Source organism: Vulpes vulpes, chromosome 13 (genome assembly GCF_048418805.1).
Source record: "Vulpes vulpes isolate BD-2025 chromosome 13, VulVul3, whole genome shotgun sequence".
Lineage (NCBI taxonomy): Eukaryota > Metazoa > Chordata > Mammalia > Carnivora > Canidae > Vulpes > Vulpes vulpes.
In genome coordinates this window covers 35,616,658-35,636,187 of record NC_132792.1, presented here as the reverse complement: position 1 = coordinate 35,636,187, position 19,530 = coordinate 35,616,658, and the positions used below count along the sequence as shown (strand labels likewise).

At 35.2% G+C, this 19,530-nt stretch overlaps 1 protein-coding gene across 19 annotated transcripts in view; it reads left to right on the top strand.

Moving 5' to 3' along the window:
* Window positions 1-19,530, top strand: part of VPS13B (vacuolar protein sorting 13 homolog B) — a 727,825-nt gene that overhangs the window by 444,317 nt on the left and 263,978 nt on the right. For all 19 annotated transcript variants that reach the window (XM_072734208.1, XM_072734211.1, XM_072734207.1 and 16 more), the window contains one exon: window positions 11,512-11,715. In XM_072734208.1, coding sequence (XP_072590309.1) covers window positions 11,512-11,715 — 204 coding nt within the window. The remainder of the gene's footprint in view (window positions 1-11,511; window positions 11,716-19,530) is intronic.

The window sequence follows — 19,530 nt, the reverse complement described above, 5'->3', positions numbered from 1 at the left end:
TCTATATTCTAGTATGTCTCTCAGTAATTTCTCTGAGATCACATATGGATTCTTTAATCACCAACAAATTTTTCAGTGCAGTGCATATTCAGTTAATTCATTTATTTAGAATGTATTTCTAATGTGATGAGAGTTGTTTGGGATAGTTTGTTATACTTTTCACATTGACCATACATTGTATACCTATATCTTCTTAAATCATTTTGCTAACGTATATCCCATGTATAGCATTTGTGAGCCAAAGAGGACTTACCACCTCAAATCTGACTATTTCCTGGAGAAAAAAAACAAAAAAACAAAAAAACTTCAAAGTTCACATTTTCCTTAAGATAGAATGTAAAAATCTAGCCTCTTACTGTCTTAACCAGTGAGAATACTCTGAGAAATTTTAAACAGAAAGAAATATTCTATATACCAATGAAATTCTCTATAATTTAGCCATGGAAAAAAAAAAAGAATTGGTAAATACTACTTTCATATTATTACATTATACTCCTATTTTGTGCATTTGTGCACATGATCATTTAATATTTGTATAACTGAAATAAGGTGAGTTTTGTTACTGCCCCATCATAAAACCATTTATTAATGTAAAATTTCTTATTTATTAAAGTTTGTACTAATTGAAAATGAATTTTAGTTTCCGAAAGATCTGAAATTCTTAGAAAATAAATTATTTATTGGATAAATCTATTCTTGCTCCTTTATCTTCATAAACCTCTGTCTCTTTTGAGAATATGAAATTCATGATTCATATTTTAGTGTGCATTTTATCACTTGGACTAGAAATATAGAGGAATCATTTTCTTACATAATGTTCTGTTTATACTCAAGGAATTATTGTAGGGTATATTTGTTCAAACTGAAGTCTCTGTATCCTCAGTGTACTTATGGATTTTATAATACAGAGTAAGTGAGAGCAGTGGATTCAGTTTGAAAGCAGACCAATAGCTTCTTTCATATCCATTATAGTAATAACAATAACCAAGTATCATGTATAATTAGTAAACATGTTAATTAAAATTACCTGATTTAATCAACTAAAGTAATCTTATGTAACTGGTACCATTATCCCCTTAAAGAGGAAACTGATATTCACTAAGCTAGCTGACTTCTCCAAGGAAATCTATCTTGTACGGTAGAACCAGAATTTGAATATAATTGTGACATTAAAATTCATGCTCTTGTGGTGCCTGGCTGATATTAATCAGTAGAACATGTGACTCTTGATCTTGGGGGTTGTAAGTTTGAAGCCTACAATGGGTGTAGAGATTATTTAAAAATAAAATCTTAATAAAATTTATGTTAATATAGTTTAATTGTACTGTACTTTCTTTGACCATAGAACTACCATGGTAGTTCTACCATGGCTACCATGGTAGCCAACTGTCTTTTAAACATATGCCATTCATCATAGAGTGGGCTGGGCCAGAAAATGTAAGAGGATCCTGGGAAACCTGTCTCTTTCACTGGAGATTTAATAGAGAAGTACATATACTGGCATATGTGAATCAATCCTGCTACTGAATGTATATAAAACATAAAATCTGAAGATGGAGCCTTAGTCACTAATATTGGAAGGGCAAATAGAAGAGAATCCAATAAAGGAGATTAAAGAAGAATATTTGAGGGAATGTGGAAGTACACCATGTCATGGAAGAACATTTTAATGATGAGGAAAAATTGTTATAATAAGAGCTTCCGATATATATTAATCATTTACTCTGTGTCAGGTATTACTTTGCATGGAGTAATTCATTTGACTCCCTTCAGTGAGTTCACTTTTCAGATGAATAAAATGAAGCACAGACACTTTAATTTGCCGAGAGACACCCAATGGTAGGTGGCAGAGCTAGAATTATCCATCCAGGCAGGCTAAATCTGTGGATGCTAGACTGCCACTTTGAATTGTCAAATACCGAGAAAGATTAGGTGAGTTAATGGCTAAAAGTCGTCCACTCGATCTGATAATTAGAAAATCAGTTGGGCATCTTTTCCAGGAAAATTTTAGAGAAGAAGTGGTGACACTTGATTGTTTATGGTTAAGAGAAAATAAATTATGAAGAAATTGAAATACTGAGAGAAAAATAAGTTTCTGGCTAAAAGGGAATGTGAGAGAAAAGAGGGGATACCTAGAGAGGATGCAGGGTCATAGGGAGAGCCTCTCTCTCTCATAAGGAGACTAACTCAACATAGTTTTGTCTGAAAAGAAGAAAAATATACAGGGAAGAAAAAGAAAAAGAATGATTGTTTTACAGTCCCTGAGGGAAATGAAAGGAACAAAGAAGGGTATTTTTTATATTCAACTTCATATATTAGAAGTCTACTATGTGTAAAGGCCTATGGCTACATACACGGAAGTGAGAAAATAGACACTGACCCAGCTTTCAAGGGTGGAGTAAATTAACAAAGATCTTGGCCTTGAAGAGAAGGGGTGTTTCCTCTATACAATTCTGTGACAGAAGCAGTACAAGTGTTAATTTCTTTGTTTTATAAAATAGCCTTGGATTTACTGGTTCTTGCTCCTTTCACTTCAGATACCAGAGACATGATGTTCCAGGTCAAAGAAGTGACTCCCAGTATTAGAATTTGGTATTAAAATCAATAAAAATGCTAGTTACATTAAAACAAACAAACAAAGGAGAAGGCATATTCCTCAGCCTCAGTCCAGACCTGCTGAATCAGAATTTTCTGTAGGTGACAACTTAACATTTTTAACAAGCTCCCAGGTGATTCTTCTGCGCTCTAAGGATGAGAACCCTGGCCCTAAGTCATTGGTCATGGAGATCAACAGTAGTCCTCAGACCTGATGGTCAACTTTTACATCCCCTGCCCAGTATACTGTCAAAATTACTGTCATTATAGATACTTGGTGATAAAAATGGAGACATTTAATCAACGTATATAAATTTTACTTATTTTTACATTCCTATTTTCTGGCTTGTTTAATGTTTTGTAGATCTCAACTGAGCTGTAAGTAATGAATTTTATTTCTTTACAGTGAACTCCCAAGATATGCCTGTTCAGCAGTGAGCAGTCTAAATGGTTCAACATGAGCTGTTCCTTATGTAAACATACAAAAGGCCTGACCCAGACTAAATCAATTTAAAAAGGAAAACATTAAAGCTATGTTTCCTGTTATATACTTAAAGTCTTCTTTGGTTCCTTATGATTATATTATTGACTATTGCAGACTTTAGTTTAGCCTCCTACACCACCTGCTGAATGGTTCAAATGGTATGGGAGATGAGTTTCGGAAGGGCAAAGCAATTACAATTATAACTCCTACATTTTAGCCAATAAAGCAGCTTTTTGTGTTAAAGGCAAGGAAGTTATGGGCATCTTGACCCACACCCTTCCTGATTTGAATTGCTAAAAGGTCTTAAAGACTGTAATAAGGAGAAAGAGCAAAGTTCATAGAGCTTTTAGAGGTATGTGAGTTTGAGACAAGAAAATTTGATTCTATTTATGATATCAAACATTTCTAGGAAAAAATTAGGAAGTGAAACAATTTACGCTTTTCTTATTAAGATATTTTCATGTATTTTCTCCCAGCTTTATTAAGATAAATTGAGAAATAAAAATTGTATATGTTTAAGGTCTACAAAGTAATAATGTAGGTGTATATTTTGAAACTATTACCACAGTCAAGCTAATTAACACATCCATCATTTTATAGTTATCTTTTTTATGAGATTCTTAAGATCTGTATACTGTTAACTATCATCACTATGCTGTATACTAGATCCCCAAAACTACTTATAAGTTTGTATGTATTTGGTTTTCCCAGTTTTATTGAGAAATACCAATAAGATGTACAGTATGATGGTTTGATTTTACATATAGTGTGAAATGAGTAAGACAATAGGTTCAGCTAATATCCATCTTTTCATATAGATGCAATAAAAAGAAAAAAGCTAAAGAATAAAGGGGGAAATTTTCTCCATGAGATGAGAACTCTTAGGATTTATTCTCTTACAACTTTCCTATAGATCATACAGCAATGTTAACTGTAGTCATCATATACATTAATTACATCCCTAGCACTGTTATGTGCTAGAACTGGAAGTTTGTTCCCTTTAACCATGTTTCTCCAATTCTCACTTTCCCTGTGCCTTTCCCCTGATAACTGAGTGTGATTTCTTTCTCCATCTTTGTTATTTTTGATTGTACATATAAATGAGATCAGACAATATTTATTTTTCTGACTTATTTTACTTAGCATAATGCCTTCAAGGTCAATCCATGTTGTCACAAATGATTTTTGTGTGTGTGTGTGTGTATGTGTATGTATGTTTATGATTGAATAATGTGTTCCACTGCTTGTATATGTATATCACGTCTTTTTCCATTCATCCATTGATTACTTAGGTTGTTCATTATATTTTGTAAGGTAGACATTATTAATATTAGGCATCCTGGTCCTCACTAAAGCCACAAAGTTCTTTTCCTATGATGAGTTATGTAGCAAAGTATCATTTTAGTAGAATTCTTTGCTCTAAAGATTTTGCAGTTGTTAAAATATAAATATTTTGCTGTGAAAATATAGTGTGCTCAATCAAAGCTTTCTTAATTAAAATGTATTTTTTACTTTTGGTTTGAAATCAAATTATTTTTTACTTCTAACAGGCTATTATTAAGTTATAAAGTCATTTACTTAGGGAAAATCACATTTTAAAAGTTGTAAAATTACTTCCAGCATTTGAAAAAATGAAAATAAATTATCAAATTGTCTGTATGTATTTATACCTTTAAAAAAGACCTAGTTAAATACATCTTTCATAAGACATTTTGCTCTCAGTGCTAATATGAGGTAATATGTGGTATTACAGCAAAAATATTTTGAATGTTTTTTTAAATTTAATATTGAAAAATAAAGTACTTTCAGTGTTCTATAATGACTGGAATAGGCTTTAAGTATCCATGAAACAAATTGGTATCTTATACTTTAAAAAATAAAAATTAGTGAATATTTCAAGTTGAGAAATAAAATCAAGTATTTTGTAGAAAATGAAGTAAATCAATGTGCCACTGTATGTTTTCGGACTTTAAAGAATTGAAAATAAGTCGGAGGGATCAGGGAATTCGAAAGAAAAATTAGATTTTATTATCTAAGTCTAAAAAAACTTACCCGGTATTCATTTTTGTCAGAGGAAAACCAAACCAAACTTGTAAAGTTTGTGAATATGAACTAATTCTTTAAAGTATATTTGACCTATTAACCTAATGAGCCAAATAGCCTACCTATAGTTTTTGTTAAGAGTAATTTAAATATACTTGGGAAAACACACAGGAATATGTTGTTTCCTGGATCTGTTATTTCAAGAGGCTAAAAAATTGAAGAAAATGTGTTTCTCAAAGATGCAGCTGTATTTTTAATTGGCCTAAATTGTCTACAACAAACTGTTTCTTGTCTTAGAAAGTAGGGGGTTTATTAAAACTAACCTGGCATGCTACTAAAATGTTTTTAGATTAATGAAACCGATCAAATTAGAAAATTTGGGTAGAATTCACTCAGTTTGATTAATTAAATGGAAGGTCAGTGGTGCTGTTTGCTTGGGCTTTTGTTTTTTTCATAATCTGAATGTATGCTTTATCCAGGTAAGTCTTTTTCCTCTCACTTTCTAATCATTTCACTATTATTTAATATTTTCTACAGAATCTTAGAATCAAAGTAGAATGATTTTTTTTTTTCCTAACAGTTACTGAGGATTTTATGTTGTGGCAAGTTCTGTGCTAGGCTCCTTATCTCACTTAATTCTTATAATTTTATAAGACAAATTCAGATCTTTCTCTACTCTTTTTTTTTTTTTAAGATTTTATTTATTTATTTATTTATTTATTTATTTATTTATTTATTTATTTAGCAGAGAACAAGCAGGAGAGAGAGAAGCAGGCTCCCCACTGAGTGAGGAGCCCGGCATGGCGTTCGATTCCAGGACCCTGGGATCATGACCTGGGCCAAAGGCAGATGCTTAACCAACTGAGCCACCCAGGCGCCTCTCTTTCTCTACTCTTGACTACTGTGCTACTACAAAGTTTCTGTAACGTTTTTGGTGGAGGAGAAAATACTAATTTGCTAGGCAAGCCTGACCTGTGCGCTACACCCCATCACCCACAAAGGCTGGGCCTCCTGCAGTTCTCAGACACTTTGTGATGGAAGGGCCTGTCTATGACTCACTAGCCTATGGCTTTACTTCCTTCCATACTTCTCTCCAACCATGCAGAACATCTTCAGGTTTTCTGCATTTGCTGCTCTCTCATATCTGTGAGCCTTTGAACCTGTTGTGTTTCCTCTGCCTGCAATAATTTTTGTTTAACTTTTTTCATTATATGAAATAATATTGGGCTTTTCTTAACTCCTTTAAACAATGCTGCTTCTTTTCTGAGCCCCCTAGTTTTGGGTCAGGGGTCCCATTTGCATTCTATACCTCACCTTTTCTAGCATTAACAGTTTTTGCAATTGCCTGTGGATTCCCAACTAGACTATAAGCTGTATTAGGGCAGGGTCCACAGAGGAAGCCAGTTTCTCTGTGGCCTGTCATGGAAACTAGCATGCAGCTCACTAAATAAATATTCTTTGAATGAATGAATGCAAGTTTGCTTATTGGTCATTTAGACGGGAAGATAGAGTTTTGACAGTCTTGAGTAAGGCACTTGGAGGGAGGAACTTGGTTGCTTTTCAGTAGTTATGACATTAGCAGCAATTTTAACTGTCAAGATATAGTTTTAAAGTAGTCATTTTTACATAGAAAAAGAGCTTGCAAAAGGAGAAGTAGCATTATATTTGGTAGAAGAAATGAGAGGGCACAACCTTTATATCTTCAGGGACAGCAATGTTAGAGGAGAGATTTTTTTTTCCATAATTAATTGTAAACTCTTTGTTCCTAGAAACCTTTCTAATATCCCCTTATCTTTTTAATCTCTACAGCATCATAGTTTTTTTATTACAAATATAAACTTATTAGGCTTCCTATCTTTAGCTCTTTCTTTTTTCCTTGAATACTAGAGGTATTCAATAATATATATTTTAGGCATTGTTGATCCTTCTCTTTTTTATTTCATTGATTTCTGTTCTTATTTCCTTTCCTCTATTTTTTTTTAGTTTATTCTGTCTTTTTAAGTTTAACTCATTAATTTTGAGCCTTACCAACATCCCCCACCCACCAAAGTTGTACATAGTTAAAATTGATGAACCTACACTGACACATCATAATCACCCAAAGTCCATGGTTTATGTTTAGGATTCACTCTTGGTGTTATACATTCTATAGTTTTGGACAGATGAATAATACAAGACACGTTATCCACAATCACAGTATCGTACAGAGTATTTTCACTGCCCCAAACTGAGTACCTTTTCATCTACCTGTTGGCCATTTATTATATGTCTTAGGAAAAATGTTTATTTCAGATCTTTGCCCATTTTTAAATTGGTTATTTTATTTTTGCTATTTAGTTGTTTGAGTACCTTGTATGACAAAACTGACAAAACTCCTCGTCAGATACATGATTTGCAAAATTTTCTCCTATTTCAGTGGTTGTCTTCATTTTGTTGATATTTTTCTTTGCTAAGCAGAAGCTTTTTAGTTTGGTGTACTCCCACTTACTTATTTTTGCATTTGTTGTCTTTTGCTTTTGGTGTCAAACCAAAGAAATCATTTCCAAGACAGATGCCAAGGAGCTTACCTCCTGTTTTCTTCTAGGGGTTTTGTAGTTTTCAAGTCTTCATAACTCCTGCATAACTATAGCTCAATTCAAAACCAGGAAATTGACATCATTGTAATCTACGGCTGTATTCAGATTCTGCAGTTCTAGGTGTACTCCTTTGTGTTTATATATGCGTAGTTCTGTGCAATTTTATTACATATGTAGATTCTTGTAACCACCATTGCAATCAAGATACAAAACTGTTCTTTCACCAAGAGGCTTCCTAGAAGGGCTATTTTTAATTCACACTTTCACTGCTTATGTAACCCTTTGTGACCCCAGCTTTATATGTAGGATTTGTAATTAAGTTGATTTATCATCTTGGGTGGGCCTTGAGCTTATGTCCTGTGAAGTTAGCAGAGCAGAAAATCAGTGTTTTCAGGATTCAGCAGAAACCTTAAGAGCAAAAGCTGGCTTTGTCAGGTGCTTATTTATTAGTTTTCCTGGTTTTGTTTGGAGCTGTGGGTGTTGGGGAGTGGAAGCGGGACTTTAAGGTTTCGTTCGCTGGTGCCAGCTCTGAGATGTGTTTAAAAAGATACTTTAAATTTTTTTCAAGCATACTAGTTGTTTGAGTCCGGAGGTTCATTCAGGGTCTTTAATAACGCCATATTTTAGAAACAGGTGACCCTGGAAATACTAAAGATCATTTATCTTTATAGTTTTCATTATGGTTTTTCATAATTAGAAGAGTAGACTTTGTTTTATTCTTGGTGCCTATGCATTTATGATTAGTTGATGATTAGATATGCTATTCTTTCAGAATCATTTAGGATTCTATTCAGAAATGGTCATAAAATTTATAAGGGACCTCTTTATAGTTTAACTTCATCATATATTTTATTTATCTCTGTATTTAGTTATTGAAATAACTAAGCACAGAGAAGTTAAGTAATTGCTCTCGGCTCATGATCATTGGAAAGTCTAAGGATAAATCTCATGTGAATCTTTCACTTAACCTATTTTCTATAACTCAGATTTAAATGCTTTGCAATTAACTTTTAAGTTGGACTTAATATACCCAAATATTATATATTTCACAACTTTCAAATCAGGTTAAAATGACAGATTATTTAATTTCAAACAAAAGGAGAGAATATAAAATCTCCAACCCTGATTCTTAAAAAGTTTAGAATTTTAAAGTTTAGCATGTTCAGATCTATCTGACTATCGCTCATTATAAAAACCATTTGCATAGGGAAGAAGAACCTATGAGAAGTCATGTTTTCCACAGATAGATGGGAGACCTAAAGCTCAATCTAAAACCAAGAAAAAATATGGGGAATTTCAAGCCTATATGAAAAACTGTGATGAAATCCAGTGTTGAGTGGTTGTAATCTTGTGATTACACAGTGCCCATGTGCCAAGGAAAATAGACTGATGTTAATGCTGGGCTGAGTTACTCTGTCTTTTAACATAGCACTGATTGTACTTCCTGACATACTTTTTCTTCAAGGATTCTTAAAGTACTTTAGTTCACCTTAAAAATATATTTAGGGAATTTATTTAAAATGTAAAAAGTATTGGCTAGTTTAAAATATAAAGAAATGTAACTTTTATAATCTAAGAAACAGGCTAGGCCACTAGCTGCCCAAGAGATTTGCTGTATGTCTAAACTTATGTGCATCCAAATCAAAAGTTTGCTATTTAAAAACTGTACTCTTACTGCTGTGGAGAATCATTTTATATTTGTCCACATTTGCATCCGTTCAAGTCAGTGATTAAAACAGTATTTACAGGGGATCCCTGGGTGGCGCAGCGGTTTGGCGCCTGCCTTTGGCCCAGGGCGCGATCCTGGAGACCCGGGATCGAATCCCACATCGGGCTCCCGGTGCATGGAGCCTGCTTCTCCCTCTGCCTGTGTCTCTGCCTCTCTCTCTCTCTCTCTCTCTCTCTCTCTCTCTCTCTCTGTGACTATCATAAATAAATAAAAATAAAAAATAAATAAATAAATAAATAAATAAATAAATAAATAAATAAATAAATAACAGTATTTACCGATAGCACAGATTTGGGAGAGATGAGTTTGGAGAAAGGTTGTTCAGGAAAGTCTTCGTAGAACGTAAAGTCTGAGATGGACCTTTAAGCAGAATTATACCAATATTCAAATGAAAGGAGAGCATTCTACCAAAATGGGGATATTCTAAGTGTTACTTGCTCCCCACCATCATGAATTCTTTTTTTTTTTTTTTTTGCTCTCATTAGGACAAATTGAAAAGGCTCATGTTCCCTTTTATAGGCTGTATTTCTAATATAATTATTTCGTTCAAGTAAAATTTTAGGCTATTTTTCTTTGCCTGCCCATTCCTAGAATGCATTTCTTCTGAGTTAGAAAAGAGAAGGGAAGGAGAAACAACAATAGGTTGAGCTTTACCTTAAGAATGAGAATTCATTCATCTTTCTCTGGCTCCTGCTGTGGTTTCTAGACCAGTATCTATTTGTTTCCCTGTTCCTTATTGTAACTCCCTCTGATACCTATCTACCTGAACGGCCTGCTCATTCAATTCCAGTTCTTCCTGTGCTCCTCTCTTCACTTGAATTCATTAGTCTCAGCCTCACCTTGCCTGGCCCAGTAGATGCTGTCTCCATTCCTGAACAGCTGGCCCAGATACCTGCCATTTTGAGCTGTCGTTATTTGACCAACCTCTGGGCATAGTCTGACCCACAGTGCTCATTTGCCATGGCTTAGTCTTTATCAGACTTGTACCCACTTCCTATAGTTTTCACACCAGGACCTATGCTTCCTTCTCCTCACCCGCCACCTCCCCCACTCCACCCCTACTCCCCTAATTCATTTCATTCATGTTCGGTTGATGTAATTGTATTTTTTTCTAATAGCTGCAGTTGTAGATTTTTTTAATATTTGTACTAATAAAATCACTTTTAGTCTCCATATTATTTAAATTTTTGTGTTCCTTGAAACTTTTATAAAGGCCTAGTGTTATTTTCCTTTTGATGACTCACTTAAAAGCATCTGTGACCCAACAAAACTAAAAAGTTTTTTACACACACTTAGGTTTATCTGGTCTCTGAACCCTGAACCCAGTTCTTTTCTTCCTACCATATTGCCTTGCTATTCTCATTCTAAAAGCCTCACAAAAAATTTAACAATTCACTTCTTCTAATTTAGCTATATGCTACTGATATTTTTAGTCATTTGCTTAGCATTCGGTCCAGTAAGATCAAAGTTTCAACTGTGTATGGGCAAGTAATCCTTATTGTGTGTCACCATCAGCAAACAGTGCAGTCTATGTGACACCTGGGTTATTAAAAGAATAGAGGGCTAGGGGTGGGGAAGTGCAGGAGATTGACAAAGCTCTATCCCCTTTCCTCTCAGGACTTGAAAGGCCTAAGGAAGGTAGGTGATTAGCATTGGAAAGAAGACTGGGTATTGAGTCAGAAAACCTGGGTTTAAGTTGTGGTTTTATCACAAACTACCTTACTACCTTTGTCTGAGTCTTTCAATCTCTCTGAATTATTTTCTCTTTAGTAAAAATGGAGATAAAAATAGAGCCTTCCCAGCATCTCAAGGACTGGAATCATGTATGTGAAAGTACTTAGGAAAACCGTACAATGCTGGAAAATATAAAAAATCATTGTAGGGTAGATTACTGTACATGATAAGTTTGGGGTACGTTTTCAAGTCATCCAATGTGGTTACTTCCTAATACCTGCCTCAGAAATTTGATCAGCACAGTGAATCCATCAGGAATCCAAAGAGGGATAAAATGGTAATGATGCTATGTTAGTGAATAAAATAAATAGATTATTTTATTTATTTACATTTTATCATTGCCTTTATAGGAGAGCTTTGAACTTGGGAATTCTTCGAGACCCTGGATCAGAAATTGAAGATAGACAATACCAAATAGACCTGCATTCCATCAATATAGGTACTGCACAGTGGGATCAACTAAAACCAGAGAAGGAAAGTGGCACAGGAGGAGTGCTAACAGAGAGTGAAAGAAATTCTCAAAATCCAGCCCTTGAATGGAATATGGCCAGCAGGTAGGAAATTAGTGGGAAATGTTCTGCACTTTCTAATATTTCATTGCCAGAAGAACAGTTGGTGATGCAATCTTCAGCATACCCAACCTAAGTGTTTGGGTACCACTTTTGCATTTCAGGACTGATGTAAAATATATTTTGGTAAGTATAGCTAATGATTTTGCTTGGAAATCTGCTAGCATTGTTACACTGTAATTATTACAAGTTTAAGATTGTGTCAGCATTTAAAAAAAATATTTCATTTATTTATTTGACAAGGAGTGAGCAAGAGAGAACATGTGCAAGCATGAATGAGGGGCCGAAGGAGAGGGAAAAGCAGATCCCCACTGAGGAGGGAGCCGGATATGAGGCTCGATCCCAGGACTTGATCCCAGGGCTCTGGGATCAGGACATGAGCAGAAGGCAGATACTTAACGAATTGAGTCACCCAGACACCACTTGTCAGCACTTTTTTTAAAGCTTGCTATTTGATGAAAGGTTCTACTTCAGGCTAAGGATACATTCACATTTTCTCTTGCAATCCATTGTATTCAAGGAAGGTCAGATTTTTTTTTTAAAGTCTCTCTTTTCTATTGATGATGATAAAAGGAGAAAAGTAACAAAAGCTGTAGGTTGCTTTAATTTTTTAGTCCACCTATGTTCACAGAGAACATTTTTGAAGGAATTAGCCCTGAATGTGAGCCTATAAGATTTGTAGAGAGCCGTTGCCATTTCACCCAGTCTACTTGTGGTTTCTCATCAGTTAGGTAGAATTGTTTCCTAGAACAAAGACACTAGGCATTAAAAATACTTTTGATATTGTTAACCTGGAGGTCATTATGGTTTTAAAAAGTGCTGTTTTTTCATTTTTCTTTCTTCTTCTTCTTCTTCTTTTTTTAAAGTTTTTTATTTATTTATTCATAGAGACACACAGAGAGAGAGAGAGGGAGAGACACAGGCAGAGGGAGAAGCAGGCACCATGCAGAGAACCTGACGTGGGACTCGATCCAGGGTCTCCAGGATCATGCCCTGGGTTGCAGGCGGCACTAAACCGCTGCTCCACCGGGGCTGCCCTCTTTTTTTTTTTTTTGCTTGTAAGATTTACTAACTTCTGTTGCTTATAACACACCATGGCAGTTTATTTGACTGAATCTCTTTAAAACGTTGTGTTTATGTAGACTTTATTGTCTGACTTTTACAGTGCTGATTGTTTTGGAGTTCAGCCCTTTTGCCCCCCAAAACTGTATTTATGTCTTGGCATTAATAATAGCAACAACTTTAATAAGAGATTATAAAAGACATCGCTTTACCTAACTTATTTAAATTAATTGTTGTAGTAATGCTATGAGGTAAGAACTATTTTCCCTAATTCTATATGAGGAAACTGAGGCATAACCAGGTTAAATAATGTGCCTAAAACCAAGTACCAGATGGTAGTCTATACTCTATATAAGCTGCTTCTTTAGATACCTGTACTCTTTTCTAATTTCCTTGTAACTATTCATAATGAGCTTCTTTCAGCCTTCTGAAAATATGGTGTGTCACGTACTGCTAGGCCTTGATGTGATCTCTGCCTGGAACTCTCTTAACCCACCCTATTCACTGGCCTAACTCCCATCCATTCATCAAGCCTCAGGAAGTCTTCCCCTGAGCCTTTCGGAGAGGAGTTGAGTTCCCCTTCTGTGTGCTCTTAACATATCACTTGAAATATTTAATTCTAATTATCTATGTACTTTGTCTGGGTCCCAAGGATAGAACTTTATCCAGTCCATTGATTTATCCCTGGCACAAAGCACTTTCATAGTATAAAAGTATTATTACAGGGCACCTGGGTAACCTAGTTCGTTAAAGCATCTGACTCTTGGTTTCAGCCCAGGTCCAGTCCTGATCTCCAAGTCATGGAATTGATACCTTTTTCAGGCTCTGGGATCAGCAAGGAGTCTTTTAGAGGTTCTCTCTCTCCTTCTTTCTCTACCCATCCTCTTCTCCCTCTCTCTTCTAAAAAAAAAAAAAAAAATAGTGTTGTTACAGCCTTTCGTTGATAAGTGATTGAATGTGCCCCCTGAGTAGGAATGCAAATTTGGGTGAAAATTTTCCCACTTTTGGCCAGGTACATGTCAGGAGAGGGATGCAGACAGCTTTGGTACAACCTTACATGCACTACACCAGTCCTGATCTGTAAACATCACATGATACATGAGTCAGGGTCAACTTCTGTCTTTCCTCCACGCTCAGTTTTTACGTTCAGGAAGTTCTAGCTTACATAATCTACAGTTCCTCTTAAGAACAACAAATTCAGGGATGCCTGGGTGACTCAGCAGTTAAACGTCTGCCTTAGGCTCATGGCGTGTACCAGGATCTGGGATCCAGTCCCACATCGGGTTCCCCACGGGGAGCCTGCTTCTCCCTCTGCCTGTGTCTCTGCCACTCTCTCCATGTCTCTCATGAATAAATAAATAGATCTTTAAAAAAAAAAAAAGAACCACAAATTCTATCAACAAAGGAAGTGGGCCTTATTTCCTAGGAAATTTTATGATCATCTAGCCTTAACTATATCTCTCTTATTTATACTTTAATTCATTTAAATAAACAGTTTGTGTATCTGTGTGTGTGTTTTACTGAGTTGAAATTGACATTACACAAAATTAACTGTTTAAGGTGAACAATTCACTGGCATTTTGAACATTCACAATATTGTATAACCACCACTTCTATTTATAACCATCACCTCTGTCTCATTTTAAAACATTTTCTACACCCCAAAGTAAAATCACTTACCCATTGAGCACTTTTTTCTACATCCTTCTCCCTCCTCATAGCCCCTGGCAACTGCCCTCTGCTTTGCTTCTGTTGATTTAGCTATGCTAGACATTTCATATAAAAGGAATCATACCATATGTGACCTTTTGTGTCTGGGTTCTTCACTTAACACAATGTTTTGGAAATTTTACAACATTGTAGCATGTGTCAGTACTTCATTCTTAGTTATTGTTGGATAATATTCCACTGTATATAAACACTAGTTTGTTTATGCATTTATCTATTGATGGACGTTTAAGATATTTCTACTTTTTAGCTATTATGAATAATATTGCTGTGGATATTACTTGTGGACATTTGTACAAGTGTACAAGTACCTATACTTGTACAGATACCTGTTTCAGTACTTGTTTTCAGGTATTAAGAATGGATGTCTAAGAGTAGGATTTCACAGTCAAATGGTAATTCTGTATTTAGCTTTGAGGAGCTGCCAAACTATTTTCCACAGTGACTGAACCATTTGACATTCCCACCAGCAATGCTCAAGGGTTCTAATCTCCCCACATTCATAGCAACACTTCTTTTCCATTTTTTTTTAACTTTAACCATCCTATTGGGTGTTGTTTCAATTTGTATTTCCATGTGGCCAAAAATATCTTATTTCTTTGGAAAAATGTTTACTCAAGCCTTTTCCCATTTTTAAATTGTTTTTGTTGTTGTTGTTGTTGATGAGTTGTTGTTCTTTCTTTATTCTAAGTGCTATACTCTTACCTGGTATATAATTTATAAATGATCTTTTCATTTCTTGAAAATGATCTTTGCACAAGTGTTTATAATTAATCTAAGACTCAATTTGTCAAATTCAATGTAGTGGAAGTATTGGATCATATGACATTCCTATTTTTAATTTTTTGAGGAACCTCCACACTATTTTCCACAGTGGCTGTGCTAATTTACATTCCCACCAACAGTGTACAAGGGTTCCTTTTTCTCTGCATCCTTGCCAGTACTTGTTATTCCTTGTGTTTTTTTATTTTAACCATTCTGACAAGTGTGAGGTGGTATTTCATAGTTTTGATTTCCGTTTCCCTGATGTTGAGCATTTTTCAAGTGTCTGTTGGCCATCTGTATGTCTTCTTTGGAGACATGTCTTCAAGTACTCTGCCTGTTTTTTAATTAGATTGTTTGGGTTTGGGTTTTTTGATTTTTGTTTTTTTGGTGTTGAGTTATATACGTTCTTTATATATTTTGGGTATTTACTCCTTATTAGATATTTTGTTTGCAGATATCTTCTCCCATTCAATAGGTTGCCTTTCTGTTTTGTTGATGGTGTCCTTCATTGTGTAAAAGAATTTATTTTTTGTAGTCCTAATAGTTTGTTGTTTTTAAATTTTTTATTTATTATTTGAGAGAGAGAAAGAGAAAGAGCTCACATTCAAGCACAAGTTGGAGGGAGGGGCAAAGGGAGAGAGAGAATCTCAAGCAGACTCCATGCTCCAGTGCAAGACTTAATCTTACAACCCTGAGGTCATGACCTGAGCCAAAATCAAGAGTTAGACGCTTAACTGTTGTCCCAGTAGTTTAATTTTGCTTTTGTTTCCCATGCCTTAGGAGACATATCTAGAAAAATGTTTCTGTGGTCAATATTGGATATATTATTGCTTGTATTCTCTTCTAGGATTTTTTATGATTTTAGGTCTCTTATTTAGGTCCTTAATCCATTGTGAGTTTATTTTTGTGTATGGTATAAGAAGGTAGTCCAGTGTCATTCTTTTGTTGTTCAGTTTTCCCTGCACATTTATTGAAAAGACAACCTTTACCCCATTTTCTTGTCTCCTTTGTCATAGATTAATTGAACGTGTAAGCATGGGTCTATTTTCTGGGCTGTCTTTTCTGTTCCATTGATCTGTTGTCTGTTTTTGTGCTAGCACCTACTGTTTTGATTACTACAGCTTTGTGGTCTATCTTGAAATCTGGAATTGTGATCCCTCCAGCTGTTCTTTTTTTCTCAAGATTACTTTGAGTGGTACAGGTCTTTTGTGGTTCCATACAAATTTTATTATTATTTGTTATAGTTCTGTGAAAAATGCTGTTGACACTTTGATAGGGATTGCATTGAATCCATAGATTGGTTTGGGTGGTATGAATATTTTAACAATATTAATCCTTCTAATCCGTGAACCTGGACTATATTTTCATTTGTTTGTAGCTTCAGTTTCTTTAATAAATATTTTATAGTTTTCAGAGTACAGATCTTTTACCTCATTGGTTAGGTTTATATTCCTAGGTATTTTATTCTTTTTGATGACTAAGGCCTATGTTTTATTCCAAGAGTATTATGGATTAAGCTCTTATAAATAGATTGTTGCTCCATTTTTGAGGAGTTTTTGTTTGTTTCTTTTTATATATGGTATGAGGTAAAAGTCTATGTGGATATACGATTGTCCCAATACTGTTTGTTGAAGAGACCATTCCTTCCCCTGTTGAATGGCCTTGGCATGCTTTATAAAATTAAGACTTTTTAACATCAATTATATGCCATAGGATGTCTTTTACACTGGAAAAACAAAATGAAATGATTTCTGGTATGTTCCTGTTCCTTACAGAGCTCAGTGTCCAGTCAAAGAATTAATAGTTAATTACCTGTTAGAGTGCAGGGAGTAAAGTACTATGGTAGACATAAATATAGGATGTTTAGGATTACAGAAGAGCCATATTACAATCAGAATAAATGTATTCCATGTACATGGGACATCTCAATCTAAGAGATATGACAGAAACATAATACAATAAATCTAAAATTGACATAGGTAAAAAAAAATAGAAATATTGAGGAAAGAAATGAATGAATAACTCTATAGATGGGTTTTCAGGGAAGCTCTCATGGAATACACAGCTTCTGAATTTGTTTCCATAGAGTATGAGTGGCAGGAGAGACGAGGGGGCACTTTGAACCTTATAAGAAAGCAGTAGATCCAAGGGCTAGAAGTATGAAAATGTGGCATGTTTTGCACACTTCTGAATACTCAGTACAGAATATTAAGCTTGGCACATAATAGGTACTTAATAAAGAGTTGAGTGAATTAATGAAAGATTGAATGATTAAACAATTAAGTAGAACTAGTAGATCAAGTGACTGAATGTTTCTAAGAGATACTGATTCAAATGAAGATAAGAGATCTTAAATCTGATGTAGTTTAGTAGTGACAATCTTGATAGAAATATAAATAGAATCTTAATTGATTATACTTTTGTTTTTCAATTGGCATTATAGGTAAAATTCAAGATACAAAAAGGATATTCAGTGAAGAATATCTTTGTTTCCTCCCTTAACTAATTTTATTTTATTTTTTTTTTAAGATTTTATTTATTTATTCATAGAGACACAGAGAGAGAGAGAGAGAGAGAGGTAGAGATACAGGCAGAGGGAGAAGCAGGCTCCACGCAGAGAGCCTGACGTGGGACTCAATCCTGGGTCTCCAGGATCACGCCCTGGGCTACAGGCGGCGCTAAACCGCTGCGCCACCGGCGCTGCCCCCCCTTAACTAATTTTAAATAATAGCCTTTTTAAGGTTTTCCTTCATTCTCCTACATATACTACTCAGCTTTTGTCTTTAATCAAAATGTGTTTCTGTGTGTATGTTGGGGAGAAGAGAGTAAGGAAGTTAAGCATAAAAATTACCACATTTTAAGATTTGTAGATCTTCTCCTAAAACCTCAGTTTTTCATTTGAGAAAATACATTAGGATTCAGTCAGGTCAGCAGAACCATTGTATTATAGCATTAGGGATTTATTTTAGGAATAAGACCTTGCTCAGTTGTGGCAGAACCTGTGAGTTAAGGATCTAACGTGGACTGTGAATCAGAGACAGGTCACAGGCATGCCCAGCCACTGGAAGGACCACCGGAGGCTGATAGAGCAGCCCCTGGAAGGCTTTTGCCTCTTTGGAGGGGGTGAGCCTGCAAACGGGTCAGGAAAAAGAACTGGTCACAGAACCAAAAAGAGGGAAGACAAGTTGGAATCTGCTAGCACTGCTGAGTGGAATTTCACTGTTTTACAAAGCATGACTTCGAGAGAATACTGGCAAGTATTTATTTCCCTTATACTTCCAAATCTCATGCAATTTTCTCTCTAAACTCTGAACCATTCTTATTCTTAGCAAGTTGTTACAGAACAAAACCACCATAAGAAACTAAGTTTGGAGAGGTTCCTTGCCTTGTGCAATGTCACTTAAAAGTAGAGCTAATGATTTGCTTCCCCTCATTCAACTACTTTTCTTATACTCCGTGTTCTGACCCCTTACACTTAGGTGAAAGTTCATTGTTAGTTAATCACTTTTTTTTTTCTTTTTCTCTTAGCAACCATTTTTACTATGTCTTAGTTTATTTTATAACCTGAGGAAATGAAGTACTGAGAATTAAAATAACCTGTACTGATGTCTACCATATGCAGGTTACACATCTAGTCAGTGTTGCAGTTTTACATGGTAATTTGTGCTTTGAGGTGTGTGAGGGGGAGTAGGTAGTGGATTTTCTTCCTTACATATCAACTAAGGGTGTCCTTGGCAAGCTGAAAGGGTGGTATAGAGATAAAAGGATAGATCTGTCTTGGCCAGTCTTGTTTCTTAGCATAGTTACTTACTTATCTACATTCAGTTGATACTTAAATCAGAAATTGTTTAAATTGAATATAATCACAATAGTATATCATAAAAATTTTAAAATTTCCTGTAGTGTCAATGAATTTGTAGTTCTTACAGCCACTAACATCATATAAATATAGATAATAATGCCTTAATTGATCCAAAGCCCTAAATAGGCAGGTTTCCCTCCTTCAGCATTTTGCTTTTTTTTTTTTTTAATTTTTATTTATTTATTTATGATAGTCACAGAGAGAGAGAGAGGCAGAGACACAGGCAAAGGGAGAAGCAGGCTCCATGCACCGGGAGCCTGATGTGGGACTCGATCCCGGGTCTCCAGGATCGCGCCCCGGGCCAAAGGCAGGCGCCAAACCGCTGCGCTACCCAGGGATCCCCAGCATTTTGCTTTTAAGAGAAGGATCCAAACAAGATTATA